Here is a 23,518-nt window from a genome sequence, read left to right on the forward strand (position 1 = left end):
TACCCCGGATTCTAGTTATTGTTAGAGGCAGTGGAGTAATCGAGCAACCTATTCGAGATGCATATAAAGGATGGAAGACTGCGACTCATCTCCAGAACTCAAAGTTAACAACAAACTACCTGACTCGTTCATTCTGTTCAGACCTATCGACACAATGGCTCCATCAGCAACCACCACCACTACACAGGAGCACCCAACGCTCACTCTTCGACCTGAAGGGATCGACCGTATCGTTATTGACGGTAATGACCGACGATACGGTGACTGGAGAGATGACCTTGTCCGTGATGGCTATGCCGTCATCAAAGGTGCCATTCCTCGAGAGCGGGCACTGAGCTATGCTAATCGCATGTATGGTCTGCTCGAGAGCTTGTAAGTACACTGGTACTGTAAATTAGCAAGTATCCAACTAACATGCGTAGTGGTCTAGGATATAACCGCAACGACCGCTCCAGCGTCCACCCCGACAAGCTTCCCGTCATCAACGAGAAGGGTATGCTTTTGAACTACGGTGCTGCCCATGAAGACTTTGTCTGGAACGTTCGCGCCGAGCCTGGTGTAGTTGGTGCTTTCGAGAAGGCCCTTGGCACGGAAGATCTGATTGTGTCCTTTGATGCCATCAACTACGGCTTTTCGAACCGAGAGAACCTGCCCGCCAACAAGCCCTGGCCTCACCAAGATCAAGATCCCGATAAGCCCGGCTTCCGTTGCCTCCAGGGCCTCGTGAACCTGTTGCCTAATGGCCCTAACGATGGCGGTCTTATCGTCGCTAAGGGTGGTCACCTGTTGAGCAAGCAATTTCACGATGACATTCGTGGCACTGAAGACCGTATTCCTGCCTGGACCCCAGAGTGGTATGGATTCACAGACAAGGGCATGAAGTGGCTTGAGGATCACGGTTGTGAGTGGTACAAGGTCGAGGCTGACCCCGGTGACCTGATTGTCTGGGACTCACGAACTCCTCACTATAACGTACCTGTGAAGGGTACTCAGGACCGATTTGCCATCTACACTTGCTTCATGCCTGTGACTGAAGCAACACAGGAGGATCTCATCCGCAAGAAGGACGCTTTCGAGCGCAGAGTCGGTACCACACACTGGCCCAACGCCCGCCACATCGGATCCAATGAGGCCAAGAGAAATGGCAAGCCCGATCATGCTGTCCGCGACAGACCTCTTCACGAGCCCCAACTCAATGAGCGGGCATTCAAGTTGACAGGTATTCCTTACATCAAGGCTGAGGCTAGCTAGAGGTAAAAGGAGATGGAAAATGAGTGAATTCTTTAGAGATTTATGTAGTATAGGTAGCAACAATGCATCTTCTTTTTTCTTTTCAGAAAGGTACATGAATTGAGAAACAAGCGTAAGGATAATTTGATGGTAGTGAAGTGACTGAGAAACAATTGGCAACTCGTAATTGTAACATTATGCCACTAAAAATAGCGGTCTACAGAGCGCGACACAGTAAGAGAGGTACCGCTGGCATTTAGTTAGTGCGTGACCGCCAGCTGAAAACAAACAGCGAACAACCCAGAATGACTGGGGGATGTGACACATATCGCCAAGTAGGTTAATTCTGGGAAAGCAAAATGTCATATGCAACATAGTCAGTGACAGGACGATCATACCATCTTACGCGACCTACGACTGTGTCTTTATTCTTGATTTAATAAATGCTCAATGACGCGTTGTATGACTGTTCCATACTGCAAATCCTTGTGCTTCCAGCGGCCAATTTCTCGACTGCCCCAAGGCTTGTGCCCCAAGTTGAGTATCTGCAGTAGTTGGCCGAAACATCGGACAAGATTCGACCGAGTCCACACCATCCTAAATGCAAATGCGCTTACGTACAAATGCACAAGTCAGAAATCCCCATCTATCACGGCAATTGCCTCGGGTCGTACCTTGAGGGGCATTATGTTACCCCCATGATCGCTTCGGTTCGCTGATCTCGGTTCGGGCTCGGTTCGCTCATCCCCGGATCTGGCAGATGCTAGCGCCTCTCTGGCAAAGCCTTTGGCAGTCGTGTATAAGATGTAATCAGAACGGCATATTGGGCATGTTCATAGCAATAAAACGGAATACTTCAGCAAAATTACGAAGTTCATCATGGGTAGCTTATCTGATCTACATATCGTTATTGTTGGTGGAGGAATCGCAGGACTTGCGACAGTATGTTCCCTAATACGCCAGCACAATGCACCTGAAAAGACGCTAAATAATTCCAGGCATGTGCCCTAAGACACCCCAACAGACGCATTACAGTGCTTGAGCGCTCTCGCCTTCTACGTGAAGTCGGCGCTCTGATCTCTCTTCAACCCAACGCCAGCAAGATTATCACAAAATGGAAACTTGATCCATTTCTTGAGAACGCTGAGCCTCAGATTGATCAAGGTTTCAGAATCTTTGACGCTGACGGTAACTTGGTGAGAGAGCTGCCTTTCCAGAAAGGACAATTCGGCGCAGATCGTGTTCTTTACCATAGGCAAGACTTGCAGTCTTCTCTTGGAACTGCAGCAGTCAGCGAGCTGGCTCAAGGAAAGCCTGTGGATATTAGAACCGGTTGTCAAGTAGCCAGCGTCGATTGCGACGAAGGAACCGTGACACTCGACTCTGGCGAAAAAGTCCACGGAGACGTCATCATTGGAGCAGATGGTATCCACAGCGTTGTGAGAACAGCCGTGGTAGGAGAGAAGAAGGAAGCTCTACCAACTGGTACATCAGCATATCGTATGCTCATCCCAATTGAGAACCTGAAAGATCTATCTCTTCCCGAGAAGATCTTGGATCCCGCCGACCCCAAGACAACCATGATCATGGGCCACGACAGAAGAATAATCATGGGCCCTGGTAGAGGAAGCAAACTTTACGGCATTGTTGCTCTGGTGCCGGACGAGAAGCTCTCAGAGGAGAGTTCAGATAGCTGGGTAGCTCCCGGTAGCATTGAAAAGCTCTTGGAAGCATACTCAGACTTCCCATCATGGCTACATGATATCTTCAAGGCGGCACCTGATATCGGACTCTGGCAGCTACGAGATATTGACCCCTTGTCAAACTGGGTCAAGGGACGAACTGTCCTGATCGGTGACGCAGCGCATGCTATGCTACCCACACAGGGACAGGGTGCTTCGCAGAGTATCGAAGATGCAGAGGCCATCAGTGCATTCCTGTCCGATATTCAATCTAGAGATCAAGTTGGGGAGGCTTTGAAGAGGGTGTTTGCTACCAGGTATGACAGGGCAACTCTGATTCAGAAGTTCAGTAGAGAGCAGGCGAAGCCGGCAACAGATGGAGTAAGCAAGGAGATTAAACTGGATCCTGCTCAGTTTATGAAGTACAACAGCGACTATGATGGCGCTGTTGATTGGGAGGAGCGTCAGAAGAACGGAACAGCTAAACCATGATGATGGATATAAGTCTATAGTAATAACAATGACATTTGTATAGTATAATATGACACAGAATATGGGTATCGAATATGTCAAATAGCAGCTGATGAGTAACAAAATGAGGATTTGTGTTCTCGTTTATTAATTGTTCAAACACCGAGGCTGTAGAGGCGTAGAATTCCCTTAGAATCGCCTCAATATATCTTCATTTGATTAGTACCGAGACCGACAGATGACTTTAAACGACAACTATGATGGTGTTAGAGAACCTCAAGAGTGGGACAATACACTACAGCTTTCAAACTTTGAACTCTATGATAGATATATGGTTGATGGTATGTCATGGCCAACTAATTTGCTATACTATCTAGTCCAAACCTATCTCAAACATTTAAACAATAGGCAGTATAATTCTGCTCGGGTAATCACCGCCGTAGTGAATCTTATGCTGACCCTTGTTCTTCTCACTGTCCGGCCTTGGCTTGGAGAATGCAGCAGTCTCAGTAAATCCAGGATATTGTCCCAAAATATCCAGTTGAAGACTCTCACCCTCCTCGTAGTCAACGCCCATGCACCAAATACCGATCTCAAGCTTGACCACTTCGCCCTTGGGAATCTTCTGCACCTCATCATGGGGGTGGAAGGGAAACTGGGGGTGGATCGATTTCTTCTCATCAATCTTCCTTTGAGAGGCTCGTAGGATGCCCATAGCACCGTTATGTAATGTGAGACTCGAACGATCCTTCTCTGCCATTTCTGAAATGGCTTTCACGGGGGTCTTGTCGATGGGGAATTGCAGATGGCTCAGTTCCTTGCCAGACTTGTCCAGCTTACGGACTTGGCAGAAGACGACCATATCGTCGAAGTCATCGCAGCTCATGTAGAGCTCAGCCTTGGGCATACCGATAATTCGGGTGTGCTTGTCGAATGTATAGCGGAACTTGGAAATGGACCAACGATCTTCGGAGTTGTAGGTTGAAACACCAGAAGAAGGAGCAGAATCGAGAAGACCATTGCTGTCTCCAAGATAAAACGATCGGTAGTCGGTATTGGGAACTGGGAAGTCAGGAAGCTCAATGTCGCTCTTGACCTTGCCTTCATCAAACTGTAGTGTTGTCCAGCGGACTCGAGGCGTGTCTTCCCAATCGTTATCAATGCCCTTGAGATACTTGTCAAAGTATTTCTGCGAAGAGTCAGCCATAAGTTCAGTTACCCATTTTTGGTTGAAGACATACCTTAAGCTCGGGGTAGCTCTCCTTGACACCGTACAGCTCAAACCACTCCTGATGTCCACACCACTTGATCCACTTTTTCTCACTGCTCAACTCCATCCAGCCTCTCACAGCACCCATGGTGTGGATCTGGCTGAGATCAGAGCCAGTGATGAAAACTGGGATGTCAATCTTGCTGAAGTCGACACGCTTATCATTCCAGTAAGCATTAGCCTGAGGGCTACGACGGTGCATCTCAGCGATATCCTCGACTCCATGCTGGCCCTATTCCCAAGTAGTTAGTCTCAATCTCAACTTTCCGTGGTCTCAGATATCAGAGTAGATAGGGGTTGACTCACTTTAATGACAAGCGTTGTAATGAGATCAAAGTTACTCATCGAGAACCACCCTCCACGATTAAACTGCTCACGAAAAATATCGCCTGAACCCTCCCAAGGTGCAATTGCCTTCAATGATGGTGGGTTCTGAGCAGCGGCTTGCCATTGCATGATGGCCAGGTATGAGTTTCCAGCCATGCCAACATTGCCATTACACCAGGAAAGCTTTGCCAGAGCCTCGATAACATCGTGAGCATCCTCTGCTTCCTGTGCACCCATGCAAACTGCGTCACCGTCACTGTTGCCAGCTCCTCGAGCATCAACGTGGGCAATAGCATAGCCTTGGTTGACCCACCAAGCAGGGTCAAGACCTTCAAACTTCTCCAGACCACTGACATCGTCCTTTGTCAAGCAGCAGGCCCAGACACAGACATTAAATATCATGTCCAGAGCCGAATACTTCTTTCCATAGGGAGACCAAGAAATGATAACGGGTACCTTTTCTGAACTTGTAGGGCGGTATATGTCAACATAGAGACGGCAGCCATCACGAACAACAACCTCAACATCGTGATCAATGCGGATATCGGAGTCGAGAGTTCTGGCATTGAAAGGAGCAGAGCCCTTTTTTAGGACTTCTGTCTTGCCAATACTAGGCTCAACGTAGCCATTGTTGCCAACCTCAGGCTTGTTGAGGGGCTTGAAGGCGACCTGAACAGGGGGAGGCATATTGATTGGGTTGGGGTAGTGTGTATAGATGTGGGTGGTAAAGAATTAGGTGAAGGCGAATCGCCTTGAAGATGACAATTTTGAAGGACTTTTTGGTGATCAGGATAAAGTAATGGTCTCCTTGAAACAATTGACTTAGTAGATAGAATGCTCAATGCTCTTGAATGTCTGATTCTGTAGAGAGTGAGGACCTTCTTTAAACTCCTCGGCCTAATGATGAGAATCGTGAAGACGAGTGGGGAGCTCCAGGACTAACGAGAGATGGATTTCCCGCATTCGGTTCCATGACTGCGGCGTAAACCGATGGTGCAAGAAATCATTACACAAATTACTATGAGCAACTCACCAAACATGGTTAGTTTATTTCGTCTCTCACAAGATTAGACAACTGGGTCCAGGGTCGGTTCGGACTAAAATTCCCCACGGGGTAATATCGAAATGAGGGGAAAGGATCGCAGGGGATGCAACTCGGTTGATCATGCAACCACGAAGTGGAAACTGTCATTCTTAATTGACTGTCTCCGATTGGTTGTTCATTATCATGTCCCTTGAGGCTCGTTGTGAAGCCCAATGGTTTACCCTGTCACGTTGCTGATAGCGGCTACAACTAGTGTTACACTAGATATGATCCGAATACAACAGAGTCCGGACCGGACCGAAGTGTACCGAACCGAAATAATGCGTGAATATCGTTTCCCCAACCGTGTAAACCTGATACCGAGCCGATTAGGGCTCTCATTACCCCATATTCTCACTTCTGAGGCCCGGATCACAGATATAACTAGCTTCAGCCTCAAGGACATCTTAGCGTTTTTCATCATCAAAAAACACAACACTTCCAACTCTGTTCTATCACATCACATCTATTATTCATTTCTAATAATCCTTCCAAAATGTCTACCACAGTCACCGTTGAGCCGACTCAAACAGTCGCTGCTCGGTTTGAGACCAAGGACTTGGTCGAATTCGACCCCAATGCCGTCTACGGCGACTGGCGAGATGAGTTCCACAAGACAGGCTGCGTTGTCATCAAGAATGTGATTAGCCCCGAGCGAGCTCAGTACTACTGCGACAAGCAGATTGAGTGGCTCAAGAAGTTCGAGCTCGGCTTTGATGAGAAGGACCCCAGCACCTGGAACGCCGATCACCTCCCCATCAGCTTCAAGGGTGGCATGTACTACGGCTACGGTGCTACTCATGAGAAGATGGCTTGGGAGGCCAGAACCGAGCCAAAGGTCGTTGAGATCTTTGAGAAACTCTGGGAAACCAAGGAGCTTCTCTGCTCTTTCGATGGCCTCAACATCTCTTTGCCCAACCGCAAGGACATTACTTGGAGCCCCTGGCCCCACTGTGACCAGAACCCCGAACGAAAGGGAATGCAAGCTGTCCAGGGTCTCCTCAACTTCGCCCCCAACGGCGAGAAGGATGGTGGTCTAGTCTTGATGAAGGGTTCATCTAAGCTCTTCAACGAGTTCTTTGCTCACAAGAGAGAGTCCGCTGACCACGAGGATGCTCCCCCACCTGAGATCAAGTACATGGACCTTTTTCTCTTCAGCGAGAAGGATGTTAAGTGGTTCGAGGAGAGAGGCTGTGAGATGTACAAGGTGAACATGGAGCCCGGTGACTTTGTTCTCTGGGACTCTCGCACCATGCACTATGCCAAGTTCCCCGAGGGTGACCAGATCCGCCACGTCCAATATGTTTGCATGACACCAAGGAAGTTTGCCACTGAAGAGGCCCTCAAGGCAAAGAGCTATTGCTTCGAGACCTTCACGGGCACTACGCATTGGCCCCATTGGTACGTCACTAATAAATTTTCTACTCTATGATTCCTTGCTAACTATTCTCTAGCAACATCCGCATTGCACAAGAGAAGCCAATGAGAAATGGCGAGATCTGCCCCAAGTACCGCACAGAACCATTTGAGAAGCCTGAGGTGACAGATCAAATCTTGAGATTGGCGGGTGTCAAGTCTTATGACGAGTAGAATATGGTTATTGGTTGTCATTTTGAAAGCACAATAGTCCACGGCGGACAAGGATCTTGTTACAGTATTATAGTTTTTTGCAATACACACTGAATTCTTCTACTCATGTGTCTCCAAGTCACTTTGCTTCCGAACCGAAAACTGTACAAACTTTGGAGATCTTAGTGTTATTATAGTAGGCCTTGGATGGTTCGCTTTTCTAGCATAGTGAATGGGCCAACGGCCTTCGAGCATCTTCGTACTGTTGGGGAAGACTCAACAAATCTAGATTGCTTTGTCTCGTCGTCACAATAACCTACAACTGCATGTAGCTGCATGTTGAGGTGCATGTGTCTCCACTGCCATGTATGGACACGCGTATCGGCAGTGGTTTTCCAATTGACACCTCGTGATGGGTCATGTAAGCCCAGACACTTGGCATGGGGGTCGTTAGTGGGAAACGCCACAGCAAGGGTCGAGACTCGGTTCGGTCCAAAACTCCAAAATCCGGGGTAGAATCTGGGGTGGCGGATCTCGGTTCGCGATAAGTCTAACCAGCTTCATCCACGCAAACTACCCAAGACTTCGGGATGTGGTCCTCCTGCGGGGAAAACAAGGTTTTGCGGGGAGATGCACCAGCCAAGGCCAGACATTGACATTTCCCTAGCCAGGGATAATCATCTCCTTGTTTCCCCATCTTGCCCTTTTCGTTATCTCTTGGCTCGTGTCAGATATCTATAAAGACCTCAGTTATGGCGTCCATCTGGAGACTCTTTTCCTCAGCTCCATCAGCAAGCAAGCCAGAGCAACACAGAGACACCTTCAGCAACAAATCCATCATCATGGACACCAAGTCAGATGTCAATCACGTCGAGAATCTCGAAAGGGATTCTCTCGACGTGATCCAGGTCTCCAAGTCAAAAGTCGAGATCAGCGGCACAGTCAAGCTCACTGAGGGCAAGACTATCTTCATCCCAACCCCTACTGCTGACCCCCAAGGTGAGAAGCTGCCAACCGCCCGTCGTCCGATTAAAGTGCTGACTTGACAAGACCCCCTGAACATGAAGATGTGGCAAAAGGCCACTGTCCTCGTTGTCATCTCGCTCTGTACGTGCAATCCTTCCGAACCCGACCTCGTTAGAAACGACGATTAACATAAAAAAAGTCTCGACAATTGGTTTGGCATTGGTCTCGGGATTTGGAGGCCTTCTAGGTTTCTATATCCCAGACTATGCGGCTGCTGGCAAGGGTTATGCCGATATCACGCACCTGATGACTTATCCCACACTCTTTATGTGAGCTCACTCCAAGACGTAGAAACAGACACTGAAATAACTAACACATCTATAGGGGTATCGGCAATTTGATTGGAATGCCAATCGGTATCGCAGTCGGTCGACGAATCGTTCTTATCGCAGCTACAATCATCATGATCATGAGCGCTGGCCTATGCGCTGGTGCAACAAACTATGAATGGCATCTCGCAGGACGTGTCATTCTTGGACTATCTGCTGGACAAAGCGAGGCTCTCGTGCCCATGATCACCCAGGTAAATATATTCATTGGTATGGTTGCGGGACATGTCTGACAGGATTAGGAAATCTTTTTCCTCCACGAGAGAGGCCGCTGCATGATGATCCAACAAACCATCCAGACGATCGCCACAGCCGTCTTTGTTATCTTTGCTGGCCCCATCGCCGAAGCTATCTCTCCTGGATGGTGGTACGGCCTTGGCGCCATTCTATCAGCCGTTTGCTTGATCCTGACCTTTTTCTTCGTCCCTGAGACCAAGTACTACCGCCCCAGCTCATCCTACCAAGCCAGCAGTAGCTCTGATGACGAGGACACTGTTATACTCTGCACAGAGCGACCCGAGCTCGATCATGTTAACTTTGCTCCCCGAACTTGGCGGTCTGACCTGCGACTCTGGGTCGGCGAACCTGAGTGGAACAAGGTTCTGGAGATCTTCACAGTAAGCTAGCTCAAGTCCATGATAGTCTCGACCCTGCTGACCCCTGCCTAGCAAACCTTTAGTCTCATGCTCTTCCCTAATGTCATGTGGGCCTTGCTTTTGAACGGACTCACCCTTGGTGTTAACATCGCTATTGGTACCACTTACGGTCACATCGTCACAAGCCCTCCCTACAACTGGCCTCAGTCTTCAGCTAGTTATGTCAACGCTGGCCAAATTGCAACTTCCCTGGTCGCCCTTCCTTGCTTTGGCTATGGATCCGACTTGCTCATCAAGTGGTTTGCTAATCGACGCAACGGAATCCATGAGCCTGAGGTTCGCATCATCCCTCTCGCTTTCCCCATCATCGTCGGTGTATTTACAGCTGTTCTATATGGTCTGGGTGCCACCCACCCCGAGAACTACCATTGGTTTGTTTTTGTCTGGGCAGTGGCTGGTAAGTGTACTGGACAACATTACTATCTAACTGATCACTAACATACTTATTAGCTTATTACTTCGCTTTTGTCGGAGCTAATATCGTTGCTATCACTTATCTTCTGGATAGTTATCCTCAGCGTGCTGGCCCTCTTCTGGTTATCATTTGTGCCATGCGCGGCATCATGTCATTTGGCGTCTCCTACGGTATCTCTCCTTTCATTGACAGAAACGGCTATGATGGTGCATTTGCCGTCTTTGGTGGTTTGACTGGTGCATTTGGTGTCATTGGTATCTTTATCTTTATCTGGGGTAAGAAGATTCGACAGTTCACTGGACGCTGGGCTGTGGACAAGGCCAAGAGTGATTAGTTGTAGTACATGGGTGGTAATAGCACGAAGCGATGGTGGCGTTCATTGGACGATGGTATGATGGTCGATTTTAGTTGATACTATATACGAGTTACGCAAGGATACAATCGAATTGCTGAGTAGAAGCTCAGTCATTTCTTACACACCTCTTCTTAGCGTAAGAAAATGACATGACCTTAATATAGAGTTTCATGATTCACTAAAACTCGTAACCTAAATTACCTAAAGCTTGGGAATTCGGCACCTTTCCCTTGGGTTAAATAACTCTCCGCGTCGAAAAGATGATGCCAAGCTGCGCGTTAAACCGCAAACGGATCAGCATTAGGATCAGTGTTTCGTACATATTCAGACCCCTTGGCCGTGTCATCTGCGATCTCTTGTCCATATTGTTCAGCGATGAATGCATAGGTCATGTCAATGCCGGCTGAGATGCCAGAAGATGTCCAGATGTTGCCGTCAACCACCCACCTGGCATTTCGCGCCCATTTCACATTAGGCCCCTGAGTCAATACCTGCCATCGGTTAGTGAGAGACTTGGAATTGGTACACACTACTCACCCAATCAAAGGATCTCTTGTTACTGGTGGCTTCTCTGCCGTCCAAAATCCCTGTCTGCGCCACAATCGCACTTCCTGTGCAGACTGTCAAGAGGTACTTGAGCTTGGGATATCTCTCCTTGACAAACTCCCGAACTCTCTTTACATTGTCTGGATTCCTGGCACCAAAGCCTCCTGGAACAAGCAGGATCTCTATGTCGTCTGGTGCTGTCTCGTACGTGTGCGTGGGTACAACGCTCTGTCCGATGCAAGCAGGCCCGCCCTCCACAAATGTTGACACAGGATCAAGCGAAGTGTGAAGAAGCGACAGTTCCATAGGTTGCAGTTTGGATGTGAAGTTCAAGACATCGAGTGGTCCAAACACGTCTAGTGCTTGAAACCCGGGGAATAATGCGACAGCGTATTTCGTGGGAGGAGACATGATGTTGTTAATTGGTCAAAATTGAAGTAGGATATTTTAGTGAGAGAGAATGACCAAACCTGAGGCAGGTTATTTTACTGAGAGATGGGTGATTCACAGCATGACAGAGTGAGGGGTAGCGATATTTGTTTACAAGATTTGTCAGCACTAAACCTAAAAGCCTATAACTATCCTGAATAGTCTCACATAAGTAGACGAGTATCTCATTTCCAATATTCTAGTATCTACTAAGATAAAACTTCTCATTCTGCACTCCCATTGTCACACTTCACTTCTGAGTCCTTTCCTTTACTCCCCGTGCTAACCTTGTCTTTCGGCACCTTGGTGAGCCAAAATAACATAGGTGCTGCCGCCATGTTGAAGATGATGTACACCCAGAAAATACCAAAATCCCTGCAACGGTCGTCAAAGTTTGCACTCACCGTTTCAAGGAAAACATTGGTGTCGTTACCACTGCAGAAAACACATTCGGCTGTTGATCCCATACTTTCTGATGTAAGGTAGCCGTCAAAAGCATCGATGTAAGGTTCCAGATAAGTCGAACAGTTCATAGAAGGTGGCGGCGAGAAACGCAAATACTCTTCCGTCGAGCAAGAGATTTGTGAGTTGCCGAGACCAGCAGATAGAACGCCAGAGAAGAAATAGGTGACGCCCTGTACATGAAGATCCAGAATCCAGGCATAGCGTCGGGGGACACGAGAACTCTGACGCAGTGTTAGCAAGTGACTGTATAGGACAAGTTGATGAACATACCTGCAGAAGATCAAAGATAAAGAATGTAATAGGTTAGTCAAGTTACCAGCAGCTTCAGCGGAACCGACAGCAGACAAAACCATGTTTGTAAACGTTCCAGCAAAATTCATAAAAGCGAGAATGAACAAAAACATGAGAGCCTCTCTCTCTGGGCCCTCATTTGCCTCTATAGCATTGTGGCGAAGCCCAATGGGGTAGCACCAGGATACAAAAATGAGAAGCGCCGATAGAGAGTTCCAAGGAATCTCAACTAGTAAATTGGACAGTACAAATACCTGCCACGAATACGTCTTGGATGGACTTTCCCGAGACTGGTAAAGTTCCCGCTGAGCATCATAATGTGGCATAATCTGGGAGCAGACATTGATAAAAATGACAAGCAGCATGAAAATAGCATACATCTGATTCTGTAGCCCATGAAGAGAGTTGGACAATTGCCAAAATGAAAATCCGATGAAGAGGGCCTGGTTCGAGGTTAAAGAATGCTCTAAAATGCTGTAAAACTCTCACTCACACTTGATAGACAAAGTGCAACCTTGGAGTAGAGGTATGAAGGAGTGCGCCAATATTGCTGGAATACCCGTTTCACAACAACATGAAGTTGAGTTGTGAAGGATGCTGCGAATGGGCTTATTGCATCGATGTCACTTGGGTTTGTGATAGTAATCGTCCGCCGAGAGAGCTCCAACTTCTTCATCGCGAGCTCTGCTTTGACTGCTTTGCGTTCTGGGGAGTCATTCCAGATGACAGGCCAGTCTTGTTCACTGAGAGACCCGGTAATCCCCAGCATCCACTCTGCTGGGTTCTCATCAGGCCCACATGGACGAGCCCCGTTACGCTCAAAGTAGCTTGTCATTGCTTTTGAAGAAGGACCAATGTCGCCGAAGTAAATTGTTTTACCTCCCATCGCAGGGAATAGCAGGCGGTCAAAGACTTGGAAGAGATGAGCAGATGGTTGGTGGATAGTGCAGAGAATAGCCTGCCCGGCATCTGCCAGTCTGCGAAGGAGTTGACAAATTGACCAAGCCGTCTGACTGTCGAGGCCTGAGGTTTTTTAATACCATACTTCCATAGAATCCCAAAATGCTTACCTGACGTGGGTTCATCCAGAAATAGCAGTAAAGCAGGGTTAGCAGCGAGCTCGACACCAATAGTCAGACGCTTCCTCTGTTCGATGTTGAGGCCTGTAGACAGATCATCAGCATGAAAGTTAGCCCTTGTGAGTTGCTCTGATATCTACCTTCACCAGGTACGCCGACGATGGCATCGGCATATGACCTCATCTCAAGAGTGTCGATAACATGATCCACATACTGTAACTTGTCTTCACGGGAAGCGCCCGCGGCTGCCGAAGAAGAGCACTGAATGTCAAAGCTTCCCTGACTGTCGTGGTTGACAGGTGGAGATCTTGTTGTTGGACGTATCAGGTCTTACGTTGGAATCCTGTATTCCTTGGCTGACCATTGACAAGAAAATCCCCACCGACAATGCCAACACTGGTGCGATTAGCCAGTACATCGAGTAACGTAGTCTTGCCAGCACCTGTGATGCCCTGGAATCTCATCAGCATCATCATTTTAGTTCCTACTCAGGGTATCATGAGAATTAGCCGCTAAGAACAGAAGTGCTCCTCGACTGTACAGTGCGTCGGTAGTATTAGGTAGATCGTAGAAGATGCTACCTGGATGGTAGTTACTAGCTAACAATGGCATATCATTTTATTCGTAGCATCTTACCAACGATGAGGGCCATTATTGCGTTGAAGAGAGATCCAACGATGACCATGGTGACATTGGATCTCAGGGACTGAAATCCTCGTCTGATGCAGAGTGCGACTTGCTGCGGAATGGAGAGATTGTAGGGAGACTTGGCACGCCTGGTGGAAAGTTGTCAATAAGTTGAATTCGGTTTCCATCATCCTTCGCTTGACACTAAATTCACAGAGAGGCATCCAAGATACATAAATTTTAGGAGAGGACTAAAACTTACTGCGAAGTTGCCTTGATAGTCTTGCGAAAGTGTTTGAAGCTGTCCAGAGATGGGCCTCCGATAGGATACTCTCGGTTGAATTCATCGATATCCTTTAACAGAAGAGCCCGATCCTTGCTCTGCTTCCATGCTGCTGCGAACCCGTCTGGACTGGAAGGTGTCTTACCTTGGAACCCAGGACGAATCCTCCGCTCCAGTGGGTTAGTGAGAGATGTGAGAAAGTCAGCGGTTACCTGTCTTGGGGCACATTCGAAGCCCATGTCGATGAAAAATTGCTTCGCTGGGTGAATGTTGCCAAAATAGATTTGAAGACCCTCGTAGAGTAGCGTAACCTTGTAAAATACCTATTCAGATTAGTAGGAGACATACCCGTTGGGAAAGGTGATATATACATCGTATATGGACTGCGAGGCCTGGTAAACACTGACAAGAGCGGTTGCTCCAGTGAACTTGGTCGAGGTTCTCAATGTGCGTACAAATTCGAGAGCGGTCGCACTATCGAGACCTTGAGTGCTGTTGACCCAGCACTGCAAGGCACTACCTCCGATTGCTCTGTCATAGAGGTAAATATGAGGGGTACAGTATCTTGGGAGATAACCTACGCTTCAGCGATACTAACACGCTTACGCTCACCTCCGGATACTCCGCGAACGAAGTCGTTGCCCACCTTGGAAAATGTTAGTTGGAGTTGGATTGCAAACTCAAATGAGTTCACTTGTAATTGTGTTCACAGTGTGAGACAGGCCGAAAGCCGCCATCACAACATCACGAAGATGCGTCACGTATGTCTAAGAAAGCCAACAGCGTCAGCTTCTGCTACAAGGAATATTGCTAAAAGGATAATAATAAAATTGGATACCTTGCGTGTTATACCGTCTATGAGCGTACGAGGAGCCTTTCAAACCATCAGTGACAATCTACAAATACCACTCGTAATCATACCCTTGCCCGACCAGCACAATCAAGTGTTTGCCCTACGGTCAACTGAGGGAAATGAGCATCAGTTTCTGCTTGATAGATACATTCCCCTCTGAAGTCCTTGTGTATACTCTCTTTTGGAATGCCTTGATAGTTCAGGTAGGACTCCTCCCCAATCTTGAAACCACTAGTTTCTCCAGAAATGGTCTTTAGGAATGTTGAGCAGCCACTAGGCGACAAATCAGCATTCTTGATAACCATTAATTAGTCCTCTACTTTTTACCTTCCCGGTCGTCCAAGGACCAAAAGCATCTCTCCGCTCCTGATCAACCCGTCAAAATCCCTCAGGATTTGAATCTTGGCTGATTCACCCTGACTCATGAGCTTCTTTGCAAACTTGACAAGCTCGAAAGGATAGTTGCCAAATGTCTTTTGGTAGTCTGTAGCCTCGCCAACTCCATGAGCAGAAAGATCCTTGTAAGCCACACCAGCAACACCGCGAGGGTACTTTTCAGGGTCTCGAGTTGTAATACTCATGACAGCTTGCAGCCAGGCCGCAATGTCAAACTCGCTCGAGTGTGGATCAAGGGCTGGATTCTCAGAGCCATAAAATGGGTTAATGGACTTTCTATCTTGCTGTTTCAACTCGGAGGAGATAGACTTGGCGAGAACTGTGAGGCGCTCTTCTTCCTCACCGGTGAAAAGTGATAAAATTGTAAGCTTCGTGTCTTGTGGCTCATCTTGAACCTTGGGTTGAGTCATCCTGACAGGCTGGGCAGCTGAAACCTCTTCGGTACTGGTCTCGTTGATTGTTTCTTGGAAATAGCTAGGACGGCCATTCTCATGTACGACCTTCATATTGGGGTCTTTCAAGTAATCTCCCATTGGAGCACTGGTCCATTCACCGTTGGCCATCCGAGCAACACAGCAATGCCAAGGGGTTGTGAAACCCGTCCTGGTGTCCAAGAGACTCATAGAAATTTTATATTGCCCAGTGGAATGGTGGATGGAGAGTCGCAAATGGTTGGGAAAGCCATTCTTGACAGCGCCTGCAAAAGCCTTAAAGTCCGAAGGTTAGACAAAATACTTGATAATCGAATAGTCCTTATGTTTTTACACTTACATATCCTCGAATGAGCATCTGCTTAGCAAGGAATCGGACATCTCTCCTGTAGTCATTGGCTGTTCGACCAACGCCAACAGGAAATATGTGCTTGAGATCGGACTCCAGAAATCGACGGTAACCAAGGTATGTCATCATGGTATCAGGGTTGTTCTTGATTTCCTTGTCAATGTCGATATCGTCTTTTCCGAAGCGATTTAGAAAGGCTCGACGGAAGTTGGTAGCGTTTGCGACGTACGCAATTTCTCTTATGTCTTGTGGCATAGGAAAGTCAATCAAGTCCTTGATTCTAGAGAATCCAATGTGCTTGAATTCCTTGGCTGAAGCGAGCTTTCGCAATTCCTGTCCGTATGCCCACGTGTCGCGGTCCGAAATACTCAACAGATCTTGGGGATGTTAGGACTATCGTAAACGATTATGCCATTAGAAGAACATACCGTTGTAGACAATGCCGTCGGAAATGATAATACATTGCGCTCCTGGTGGATAGATCTCGCTGATGCGGACACACATGGTGTTGAGACGACCAAGAGAAAGCTCTTCGGCCTTGTCAGGCAGAATGCCAAAAACCTTGTAAGCCTTGTTGGCCGATTTAAAAGGGAAGGCGGGAAGACACATGTTAACCTGGGTGCCAGCAACAACGAATTTGTTTATGACAGCCAAGAACTTGGGCCTTCCGGACTCAAGTCTCTCCTTGCTGTCATTGAACTTGTTCAGTGCATAATCAAAGATGATATCCAAGATCTTCGACGATGTTTCAGAGACATGAGCCTCCACCTCGGTCTGCTCAGGGACAAAGCCATCGGCAGGGAGAGTTTCTGTTCCGGACGAGTCATGACTCTCGACAACAGAATTGTCTTGAACTGTCTTCGAAGGTACAGCCATTCTTTCTGTATTGGGACAGGGAAGGAGGGTAAAGCGGGACGATCTGCAAAGAAATTGGGATAATGGGTTAAGGGTAAAGATCACTGCAGGTATGTAACACAGCAGCTGTCTGTGTGGGATTGTCAGGGAAATTGAATGGGTGTTTTTGTTCGTAGTGGAGTTGGAGATTCTCGAAGTTAAATGAGAAGCCGTTGGAGAACGATTGAAATAGTCGATTCGAGTCTTTGATATTCGGGCGATGCCAAATACTCAGCCTGGCTTGTCGAACAACGTGCCTTGTCTCCAGCTCCGTTACAGCCCGGGTGATTCTGTCAGAGTTGCCTAGGCCTCAAATGATGAAATAATCTTAGCTAAGGAATATTGAAATAGTCACCGATGACACAACTTGAAGTGATAAAATAATGGTAGATCAACCTGTAGCAGTCGATAGATGGGGAAGTTGCTGAAAATACTTGGAAGTAAGTGTGCCGCGAGGAGTCAGAAACTCCAGATGACACAATAGGACATTCTTCCGGTAGCCGATTACTTCCATCCAACTCTGACTCCCGTTGTTACATCTCGGCTTAGAGATAGGGCCAAGACCGTTGCGTAACCTGCTCACCGCGTGCATATGCAACATGCTCAAACTCAGTCTGCTGAACAATCGCGCCCCTCGGGGTATCAGACATTTGCCGACTGGATGCATAAGGGACGGAATTGTTAGGTCATTTTATGTTACTTAGACTACACTTCTTAGGCTGTTTATTCTTGTACCCTAAGGCTTGAGTGGCCAGCCCCTCTGCCACAATAGATGTTGCACAAGTCCAAGCATTTTCATCCTTCAGGATGCGATCCAAGCCGACTTCACATTATGTGATTTATCCAGAACAAGAAGGTCCTATGTGAGCGATATTGAGGCAGTTTCTCTTGTAATTTCAATAGACCCAGACCTTGTAGCCATGCCAAATAGTGGAGTAGTTTGGTTTGAACCCATGTCAAAGGGGAACCGAACGATTTCGCAGATTCTAGCCATATAAGCTTAGCTTGATGTCAGGGGCATTTTCCCTCATCTTCTGAGCTCAGCACCCAAGTTTTCTCTTACCTCCCTCGGCATATCTATATGCCCCCCAACAAGAGGTCGGTCTACATTTAGTGAGGGTTGACAAATCGGGCGTTACAACAGGTCAGATTTGTGAATCACAAAGCCTTTTCATTCTCTTGTCTTGAAGTATTCCACCGCTCCTGGTGCTGTGTGGTTACGCAATTGTTCATTGGTAAGACATTGAAAAGCATTCCAAATTATGTATTTGGTCATACAGTAAGGCTGATGTCTCATTAAGCACTGTAGCACCCTGGTCCATCAGCCGCACTGCATGGCCTATATGCCAATCTTTTTAGACCACCAGCATAATCTGAGGTTGTACAAGGCTCTTGGTGGATGGATGGGAATTTGACCGAATCACACCCTACCTGAGATCCTCCACTCCGGAAGCCGGATGAACATCCAGGACAAGTCTTGTCAGCAAACGTGCAGACGTCAAAACTGACAGTACCGTTGTGATCGAATGCGAAAGAAAATGTCGGCTTATGGTTATACAGAGTAATATGGTGTGTGGGATGCTTAGAAGATGCTTGAATACGCATCAGAATCTTGCTGTTGAGTAAACTAGTGGGTAGTAGAAAAGTTAACCCCCTCAGTCCTAGGGTGCAGAAATAAATAGCATAAGGACTATAATCTAAGTAATATGAACTGATCTATTAATTTCGTCTCTTGTGCTTCTGGCGGCCAACTCTTCTGGTACCCTGATGACAAAGAACGCCTTCTGTCACAAAGTCTAAGCCTCATCCAATCGCCACAAAGGCGGACAACGGTGAGGAACTAGTCTCAAAAATAGGTAGTAAGGGATAACCAGCTCGATATGTAGATTCAATGAGCAGTTTTCAGGGGTCAGGTGGATCACAAGCTCAGGGACAAGGCACCATATAAAACGTTCGTCAACCTTATAGTCCACGGTGGGTCGACCTCGAGTGACTGCACGCCAAGATTTTAAACATCCTTCTACGAAGTGTTTCTTCTTTCTCAGAATGACGGTCAATGGTAACACGAAGTTTGGGAGGAGACTCATCCCCCAGATTCTTGATCGTCTTGCGTTGGCTGATCCAGAACGTGTCATTTATTCCATTGCCTCTTTCCCCAATGACCAACCAAGCTTTCGAGAAATAACTGCGCGTGAGTTCACAAAGGCTGTCGATAAGACGGCTTGGTGGATTCGAAGTCAGCTTCATTCAACGAATGGAGCCTCCAATGGAGATACGATTATGTCCTCAAAGATCCAAGCTTTGGGCTATATCGGACCTCGTAAGTCTAAAAGGGCAGCAATTGGACGCTTACTGACATTTAAAAGACGATATACGTCATGTTCTATTGACCTATGGCGCCGTCAAGGCTGGTTGTGCAGTGAGTACAAAGAATTACTCAAACCCCAAGTAATAATTCTGACTGTTCAGGCTCTGTTTCTTTCATCTAAGAACAATGTCACTGGTGCCCTAGCCGTACTTAATGCTGCAGACTGCGGCATCTGGGTCAAGCCAAAAGAGCAGCCAATGCTTCCTCTTTTAGAAGGTATTCTACAAGAAAAGTATTTGAAGATTCTTGAGCTCCCAAGCATAGATGATCTTTTTGATGGTGAGTCTGTGGAGCCCTTCCCCTTTGAAAAAGCATTCGAAACCTCCAAGAATGAGCCATTCTGTATTCTTCACACATCGGGCACTACCGGTGTACCGAAACCTATCCTTTGGACTCATGCACTGATCGGAACAATGGATGCTGTTCGTTTGCTTCCACCTACTGAAGGCGATGACGGACTAGCTCCATGGATGGACAACTGGAATCCCGGAGATAGGATATACTCTTCTTTCCCGATGAGTCATGTAAGTCTCCCCAATACACGTTTAAATGCGTCATAGGACTGCCAGTGACCTTCTTATAGGGCGCCGGTGTACTAATGGACATTGTCATACCCGCACTATGCAGTCTACACTGCATTCTCGGACCTGCAGGTGTTTTGCCTAATCTCGGATTGCTCGAGTTGCTTGCCGATCATGCCAAGGTCGATATATGGAGCATGGTGCCGTCACTTGCAGACGAGCTGGGCGAACACCCTGATGTGTTGGCCAAGTTCAAGCCTTCAAAATTCATTTGCGCCTCAGGTGGTAAGTACAATGCTGTAGCAGAATGATTGACCGCCAGGAGCATAAGAGACGAAATTAGTAGGCTTCTTTATGCTCCTTAGACTATAGTTCTTAGACTACTTATTTTTGTATCCTAAGATTTGGGGCGGTCAATTTTTCTGCTACCCAATAGAATACCAATCCTGTCACTAACTATTTAACCAGGACCCGTCAGTCCACTCATCGTGTCTGAAGTCAACAAAGTGGTCAGGGTCCTCAACTTGACTGGCACAACCGAAGGTCTTTTCATCGGTAACCTGTGGGTACCTAGAGAAGACTGGCATTGGTTTGCCTTTCATCCCTACTCAGGATTCGACTTCAAAGAAGTTCAACCGGGTATCTTTGAACATTGGGTACACAGGAATGAGCATTGGGAACTCTTCCAAGGCATTTTCCACACATTTCCTAGTCTTGAATCTGTCAACCTCAAAGACTTATATATCAGGCATCCGACCAATCCCAATCTTTGGTCTTTTACAGGGCGAAGTGATGACGTTGTCGTCTTATCCAATGGCTACAAGATCTCGCCTCTAGACACAGAAGCATTGATCACTACACATCCCGAAATTGACGGTTGTCTATTGCTTGGGTCAGGAAAGTCTCAAGCTGGATTACTTATCGAGCTCAAGGATCCCTCTCAGAGAAATAACGAGCTCTTTGACAGTATCTGGGCAATGGTTGAGAGGGCGAACAACTCTACGTTCCAAAAGACACGCATTCAGAGGGAATACATCGCTTTTGCGGAGGCCGATAAACCCTTCATACGCACAGACAAGAGAACTATCAAGCGTCGTGCGACAGTGGAACTCTATTCCGATTTCATCGAACGATTCTATAACTCGAGAAACGAGGAAGTTGAGGACGAGGATTTTGACCAATTCTCCATTAACACAACTTCGGACGAGACTCTTCTAGACTCTGTTCTCCAGATCATGCGGTCAGTGCTGCCTGAAGTCGAGGGCTTTTCTCCCGATGAGGATGTGTTTGATCTCGGGCTAGATTCTCTTCTCGTCGTTCGGGTCATCAGAATCATTCGCGCTGTGACAGGCCTAGAAGAGCAACTTGCTCCCCGGCACCTGTACGCTTATCCAACTTTGGACGAGTTTTCCTCGCAGCTCGCAAGAATTCTAGAGCAAGAGAAAGTGAAGAAGACTGCTGTGCCTGAAATACCTAATGGCAAAGGTTCAGACATTCCTCTTGATACACGTTCGACCAATATTGGAAACCTCATCGCTGAACGTAAGCGGCGGATCGGGTCCAAGATGAATCCATTTGATGCTGTGAATCCCAATCACTACATGGGTCTCAACTTTTACTTTGCTCTTCGTCCGGGTGTCAGCTTTGAGGAGGCGTTTGTCAAATTGCAGAGGGGATTGGCGAAGGCTTTTGCGATTATTCCAGAGCTTGACGGCAAGATGATGCTGGCTTCAGAACACGAATTTGGCTATAAAAAGGGAGAATATCGTATCACAATTCCTCCCGAACCACTCACTGAGCCTGAAAAGCCCAGGCAGCTCATCTACAAGGATTTGTCTCAGGTTCTCCCGTCATTCCAGAAGATGCGCGAAGCTGGGTTCTCGCCGTCTTTGTTTAACGATGAGCTCGTCCTAGACTGCCATCCATTTCCCACGATGCCAGCTGATATCTTGTTTGCTCAAGCCAATTTCGTTGAGGGCGGGTGCATCCTGGCAACTAACTTCATCCACACTTGTCTTGATGCTGTGGGTGTCATGATGGCTCTGAGAGTCTGGGCTGAGTGCTGCAGATATCTCGACGGGGACCATACAGCAACTTGCGATTGGTTTGACCCCGAAAGCTTCAATCATGATCTTCCGGAGATCATCTGGGAACAAGCAGGATATGCGAAGCCCGTTCATGAAGTAGACCCGGGCACATGGGGCTATCTGCCGTTCCCAGAGAAAATCGCAGAGACAAGACTTGAAAATGGCCTCCAAACCGGAGAGGGAGATGCTGCTCGACAGAATGGCGTAACAAAGAGTGTTCTCCCCCCAGCGCCCATATTCGCAGGTAGCCCTGTATGGCCGGCCGCCCCCAGCGAACGATCGCTAAACACGACTGTCTTCCTACTTTCTGGCGAGAGTATTCACAATCTCAAGCAGGAGGCCTTATCGGATACCGTGGCAAGGAATCGATCCACATCAATCATCGATGTTGTGCAAGCATTCTTTTGGCGTGCTTCTATACGATCTCGCTACAGAGTGGCCAAAGAGCATCGCAACCATGAATTCAAGGCCGATGAGATGTCGATCTTGGAAATGCCAATTGACGGAAGGCCCTACTTCTCGTCTCAATTGCCATCTTCGTACATGGGCAGCTTACTCATAATGAACCGACCAAGCATGCCAATCGAAACGCTCTGTTCGTCTGACACGAGTGTCGCACAGATTGCAGGTCTCATTAGAGAAGCAGCCGCTCGTATCACTCCTTCTCTCGTCCATGACACGTTTACTCTTCTGCGGTCGATGACAGACTACAGCAAGCCTGCGACGGCAAACATGGGTCTTGAGCATATGCATGCCATGATCTCCAACATGATGCTATTCCAGACCAGCGATATCTCATTTGGTGACTTGTTCTTTGCTGGCGGTAGTCCCGAGGCGATGCGTCCCCAGATCGAACGTGGCCACAGGCGGTTTAGGTTCTTGGTGATATCTCCAATGAGAAAGGATGGTGGCGTGGAATTGGTCATGGGTACGTTGCCTGAAGAGTTGAAGATGCTTATGAGCGATGCGGAATTCACCAAGTACGCGACACTGTTGGATTACAAAGAGGTATGATTTGGACGTTGTGATAAGTTATTTGCAAGGAGGGAGGTAGTTCTTTTCTATTTGTCTATGTGAAAATATGACAATTCACTTTGGTTTCACTGCATTTTGTCTCCATTGCTGTGACTATAGAATAAAATCTTTTAGGGCGTACTTCCACTGTAAGACGTCCTGTACCACTGTATCACGCCTGAATTAGCGATCCATGGATGGAAAAATCAACGAACGTAAGAATAGCTTGCCTTCCAACACGTCTAAAATTACTAAAGGGTATTCATAAATTTACTTAAACTCGCTTCATAACTTCCTTTAGTCCCTAAACTTAGCCTAGCCACATTCCTTTCGTAGAACTGATTACTGTGAAGGAAGCGAGAGGAGGAAGCCAAGTCCGAGGCTATAGAGAAACACGCTCACAATCCTTCACCCCTGTCAGCCTGTATGTCAGATACCTGCCACTCGTAGGATCGCAGCCAACGATAATGT

General features: G+C 47.4%; 8 protein-coding genes across 8 annotated transcripts; 5 read left to right on the plus strand and 3 right to left on the minus strand.

Annotated features, from left to right (window-relative positions):
- Positions 1-154: 154 nt before the first annotated feature.
- EDB82DRAFT_555970 (uncharacterized protein) lies at positions 155-1,275 on the plus strand (the record flags this gene model as incomplete). Its single annotated transcript, XM_025735295.2, has 2 exons — positions 155-372; positions 423-1,275. The coding sequence occupies 2 exons, from the start codon at positions 155-157 to the stop codon at positions 1,249-1,251; spliced, it is 1,047 nt and encodes a 348-aa protein (XP_025586016.1). The 3' UTR covers positions 1,252-1,275.
- Positions 1,276-2,078: 803 nt separating this feature from the next.
- On the plus strand, positions 2,079-3,448 carry EDB82DRAFT_175296 (uncharacterized protein). The gene is made up of 2 exons (XM_025735296.2): positions 2,079-2,172; positions 2,229-3,448. Exons 1-2 carry the CDS (start codon positions 2,110-2,112, stop codon positions 3,402-3,404), a joined length of 1,239 nt encoding a protein of 412 aa, XP_025586017.1. The 5' UTR covers positions 2,079-2,109; the 3' UTR covers positions 3,405-3,448.
- Positions 3,449-3,688: 240 nt separating this feature from the next.
- EDB82DRAFT_175303 (Alpha/Beta hydrolase protein) lies at positions 3,689-5,844 on the minus strand. Its single transcript, XM_025735297.2, has 3 exons — positions 4,960-5,844; positions 4,625-4,885; positions 3,689-4,572 (listed from the first exon to the last, which is right to left on the minus strand). Exons 1-3 carry the CDS (start codon positions 5,665-5,667, stop codon positions 3,781-3,783), a joined length of 1,761 nt encoding a protein of 586 aa, XP_025586018.1. The 5' UTR covers positions 5,668-5,844; the 3' UTR covers positions 3,689-3,780.
- Positions 5,845-6,337: 493 nt separating this feature from the next.
- EDB82DRAFT_575232 (uncharacterized protein) lies at positions 6,338-7,756 on the plus strand. Its single transcript, XM_025735299.2, has 2 exons — positions 6,338-7,465; positions 7,519-7,756. The coding sequence occupies exons 1-2, from the start codon at positions 6,561-6,563 to the stop codon at positions 7,652-7,654; spliced, it is 1,041 nt and encodes a 346-aa protein (XP_025586019.1). The 5' UTR covers positions 6,338-6,560; the 3' UTR covers positions 7,655-7,756.
- Positions 7,757-8,475: 719 nt separating this feature from the next.
- Positions 8,476-10,393, plus strand: EDB82DRAFT_475470 (major facilitator superfamily domain-containing protein; the record flags this gene model as incomplete). Its single annotated transcript, XM_025735300.2, has 7 exons — positions 8,476-8,632; positions 8,684-8,740; positions 8,799-8,928; positions 8,984-9,182; positions 9,231-9,605; positions 9,657-10,041; positions 10,095-10,393. 7 exons carry the CDS (start codon positions 8,476-8,478, stop codon positions 10,391-10,393), a joined length of 1,602 nt encoding a protein of 533 aa, XP_025586020.2.
- A 44-nt stretch (positions 10,394-10,437) lies between these two features.
- EDB82DRAFT_499743 (class I glutamine amidotransferase-like protein) lies at positions 10,438-11,449 on the minus strand. Its single transcript, XM_025735301.2, has 2 exons — positions 10,952-11,449; positions 10,438-10,905 (listed from the first exon to the last, which is right to left on the minus strand). The coding sequence occupies exons 1-2, from the start codon at positions 11,369-11,371 to the stop codon at positions 10,693-10,695; spliced, it is 633 nt and encodes a 210-aa protein (XP_025586021.1). The 5' UTR covers positions 11,372-11,449; the 3' UTR covers positions 10,438-10,692.
- A 164-nt stretch (positions 11,450-11,613) lies between these two features.
- Positions 11,614-17,039, minus strand: EDB82DRAFT_524792 (Pyoverdine/dityrosine biosynthesis protein-domain-containing protein; the record flags this gene model as incomplete). Its single annotated transcript, XM_025735302.1, has 16 exons — positions 11,614-12,073; positions 12,125-12,588; positions 12,639-13,168; positions 13,216-13,308; positions 13,365-13,469; positions 13,559-13,708; positions 13,861-14,000; positions 14,114-14,457; positions 14,506-14,665; positions 14,716-14,780; positions 14,845-14,901; positions 14,973-15,008; positions 15,056-15,260; positions 15,315-16,090; positions 16,155-16,540; positions 16,592-17,039. The coding sequence occupies 16 exons, from the start codon at positions 17,037-17,039 to the stop codon at positions 11,614-11,616; spliced, it is 4,419 nt and encodes a 1,472-aa protein (XP_025586022.1).
- A 2,001-nt stretch (positions 17,040-19,040) lies between these two features.
- On the plus strand, positions 19,041-23,139 carry EDB82DRAFT_566947 (uncharacterized protein). Its single transcript, XM_025735303.2, has 5 exons — positions 19,041-19,377; positions 19,424-19,476; positions 19,527-19,949; positions 20,009-20,231; positions 20,415-23,139. Exons 1-5 carry the CDS (start codon positions 19,104-19,106, stop codon positions 23,045-23,047), a joined length of 3,606 nt encoding a protein of 1,201 aa, XP_025586023.1. The 5' UTR covers positions 19,041-19,103; the 3' UTR covers positions 23,048-23,139.
- Positions 23,140-23,518: the final 379 nt, after the last annotated feature.

The sequence above is a fragment of the Fusarium venenatum genome, assembly GCF_020744135.1.
Source record: "Fusarium venenatum strain MPI-CAGE-CH-0201 chromosome Unknown EDB82scaffold_2, whole genome shotgun sequence".
NCBI lineage: Eukaryota > Fungi > Ascomycota > Sordariomycetes > Hypocreales > Nectriaceae > Fusarium > Fusarium venenatum.

Bases quoted from the DNA above. Each gene is read 5' to 3' on its own strand.
- EDB82DRAFT_575232 (XM_025735299.2), top strand. From the start codon at position 6,561: ATGTCTACCACAGTCACCGTTGAGCCGACTCAAACAGTCGCTGCTCGG. The intron at 7,466-7,518 runs GTACGTCACTAA...ACTATTCTCTAG, and splicing joins ACTACGCATTGGCCCCATTG to CAACATCCGCATTGCACAAG.
- EDB82DRAFT_499743 (XM_025735301.2), bottom strand. From the start codon at position 11,371: ATGTCTCCTCCCACGAAATACGCTGTCGCATTATTCCCCGGGTTTCAA. The intron at 10,906-10,951 runs GTGAGTAGTGTG...AACCGATGGCAG, and splicing joins ACAAGAGATCCTTTGATTGG to GTATTGACTCAGGGGCCTAA.
- EDB82DRAFT_566947 (XM_025735303.2), top strand. From the start codon at position 19,104: ATGACGGTCAATGGTAACACGAAGTTTGGGAGGAGACTCATCCCCCAG. The intron at 19,950-20,008 runs GTAAGTCTCCCC...ACCTTCTTATAG, and splicing joins CTTCTTTCCCGATGAGTCAT to GGCGCCGGTGTACTAATGGA. The intron at 20,232-20,414 runs GTAAGTACAATG...CTATTTAACCAG, and splicing joins ATTCATTTGCGCCTCAGGTG to GACCCGTCAGTCCACTCATC.
- EDB82DRAFT_175296 (XM_025735296.2), top strand. From the start codon at position 2,110: ATGGGTAGCTTATCTGATCTACATATCGTTATTGTTGGTGGAGGAATC. The intron at 2,173-2,228 runs GTATGTTCCCTA...AAATAATTCCAG, and splicing joins GAATCGCAGGACTTGCGACA to GCATGTGCCCTAAGACACCC.
- EDB82DRAFT_175303 (XM_025735297.2), bottom strand. From the start codon at position 5,667: ATGCCTCCCCCTGTTCAGGTCGCCTTCAAGCCCCTCAACAAGCCTGAG. The intron at 4,886-4,959 runs GTGAGTCAACCC...ACTTGGGAATAG, and splicing joins TTACAACGCTTGTCATTAAA to GGCCAGCATGGAGTCGAGGA. The intron at 4,573-4,624 runs GTATGTCTTCAA...GACTCTTCGCAG, and splicing joins AGAGCTACCCCGAGCTTAAG to AAATACTTTGACAAGTATCT.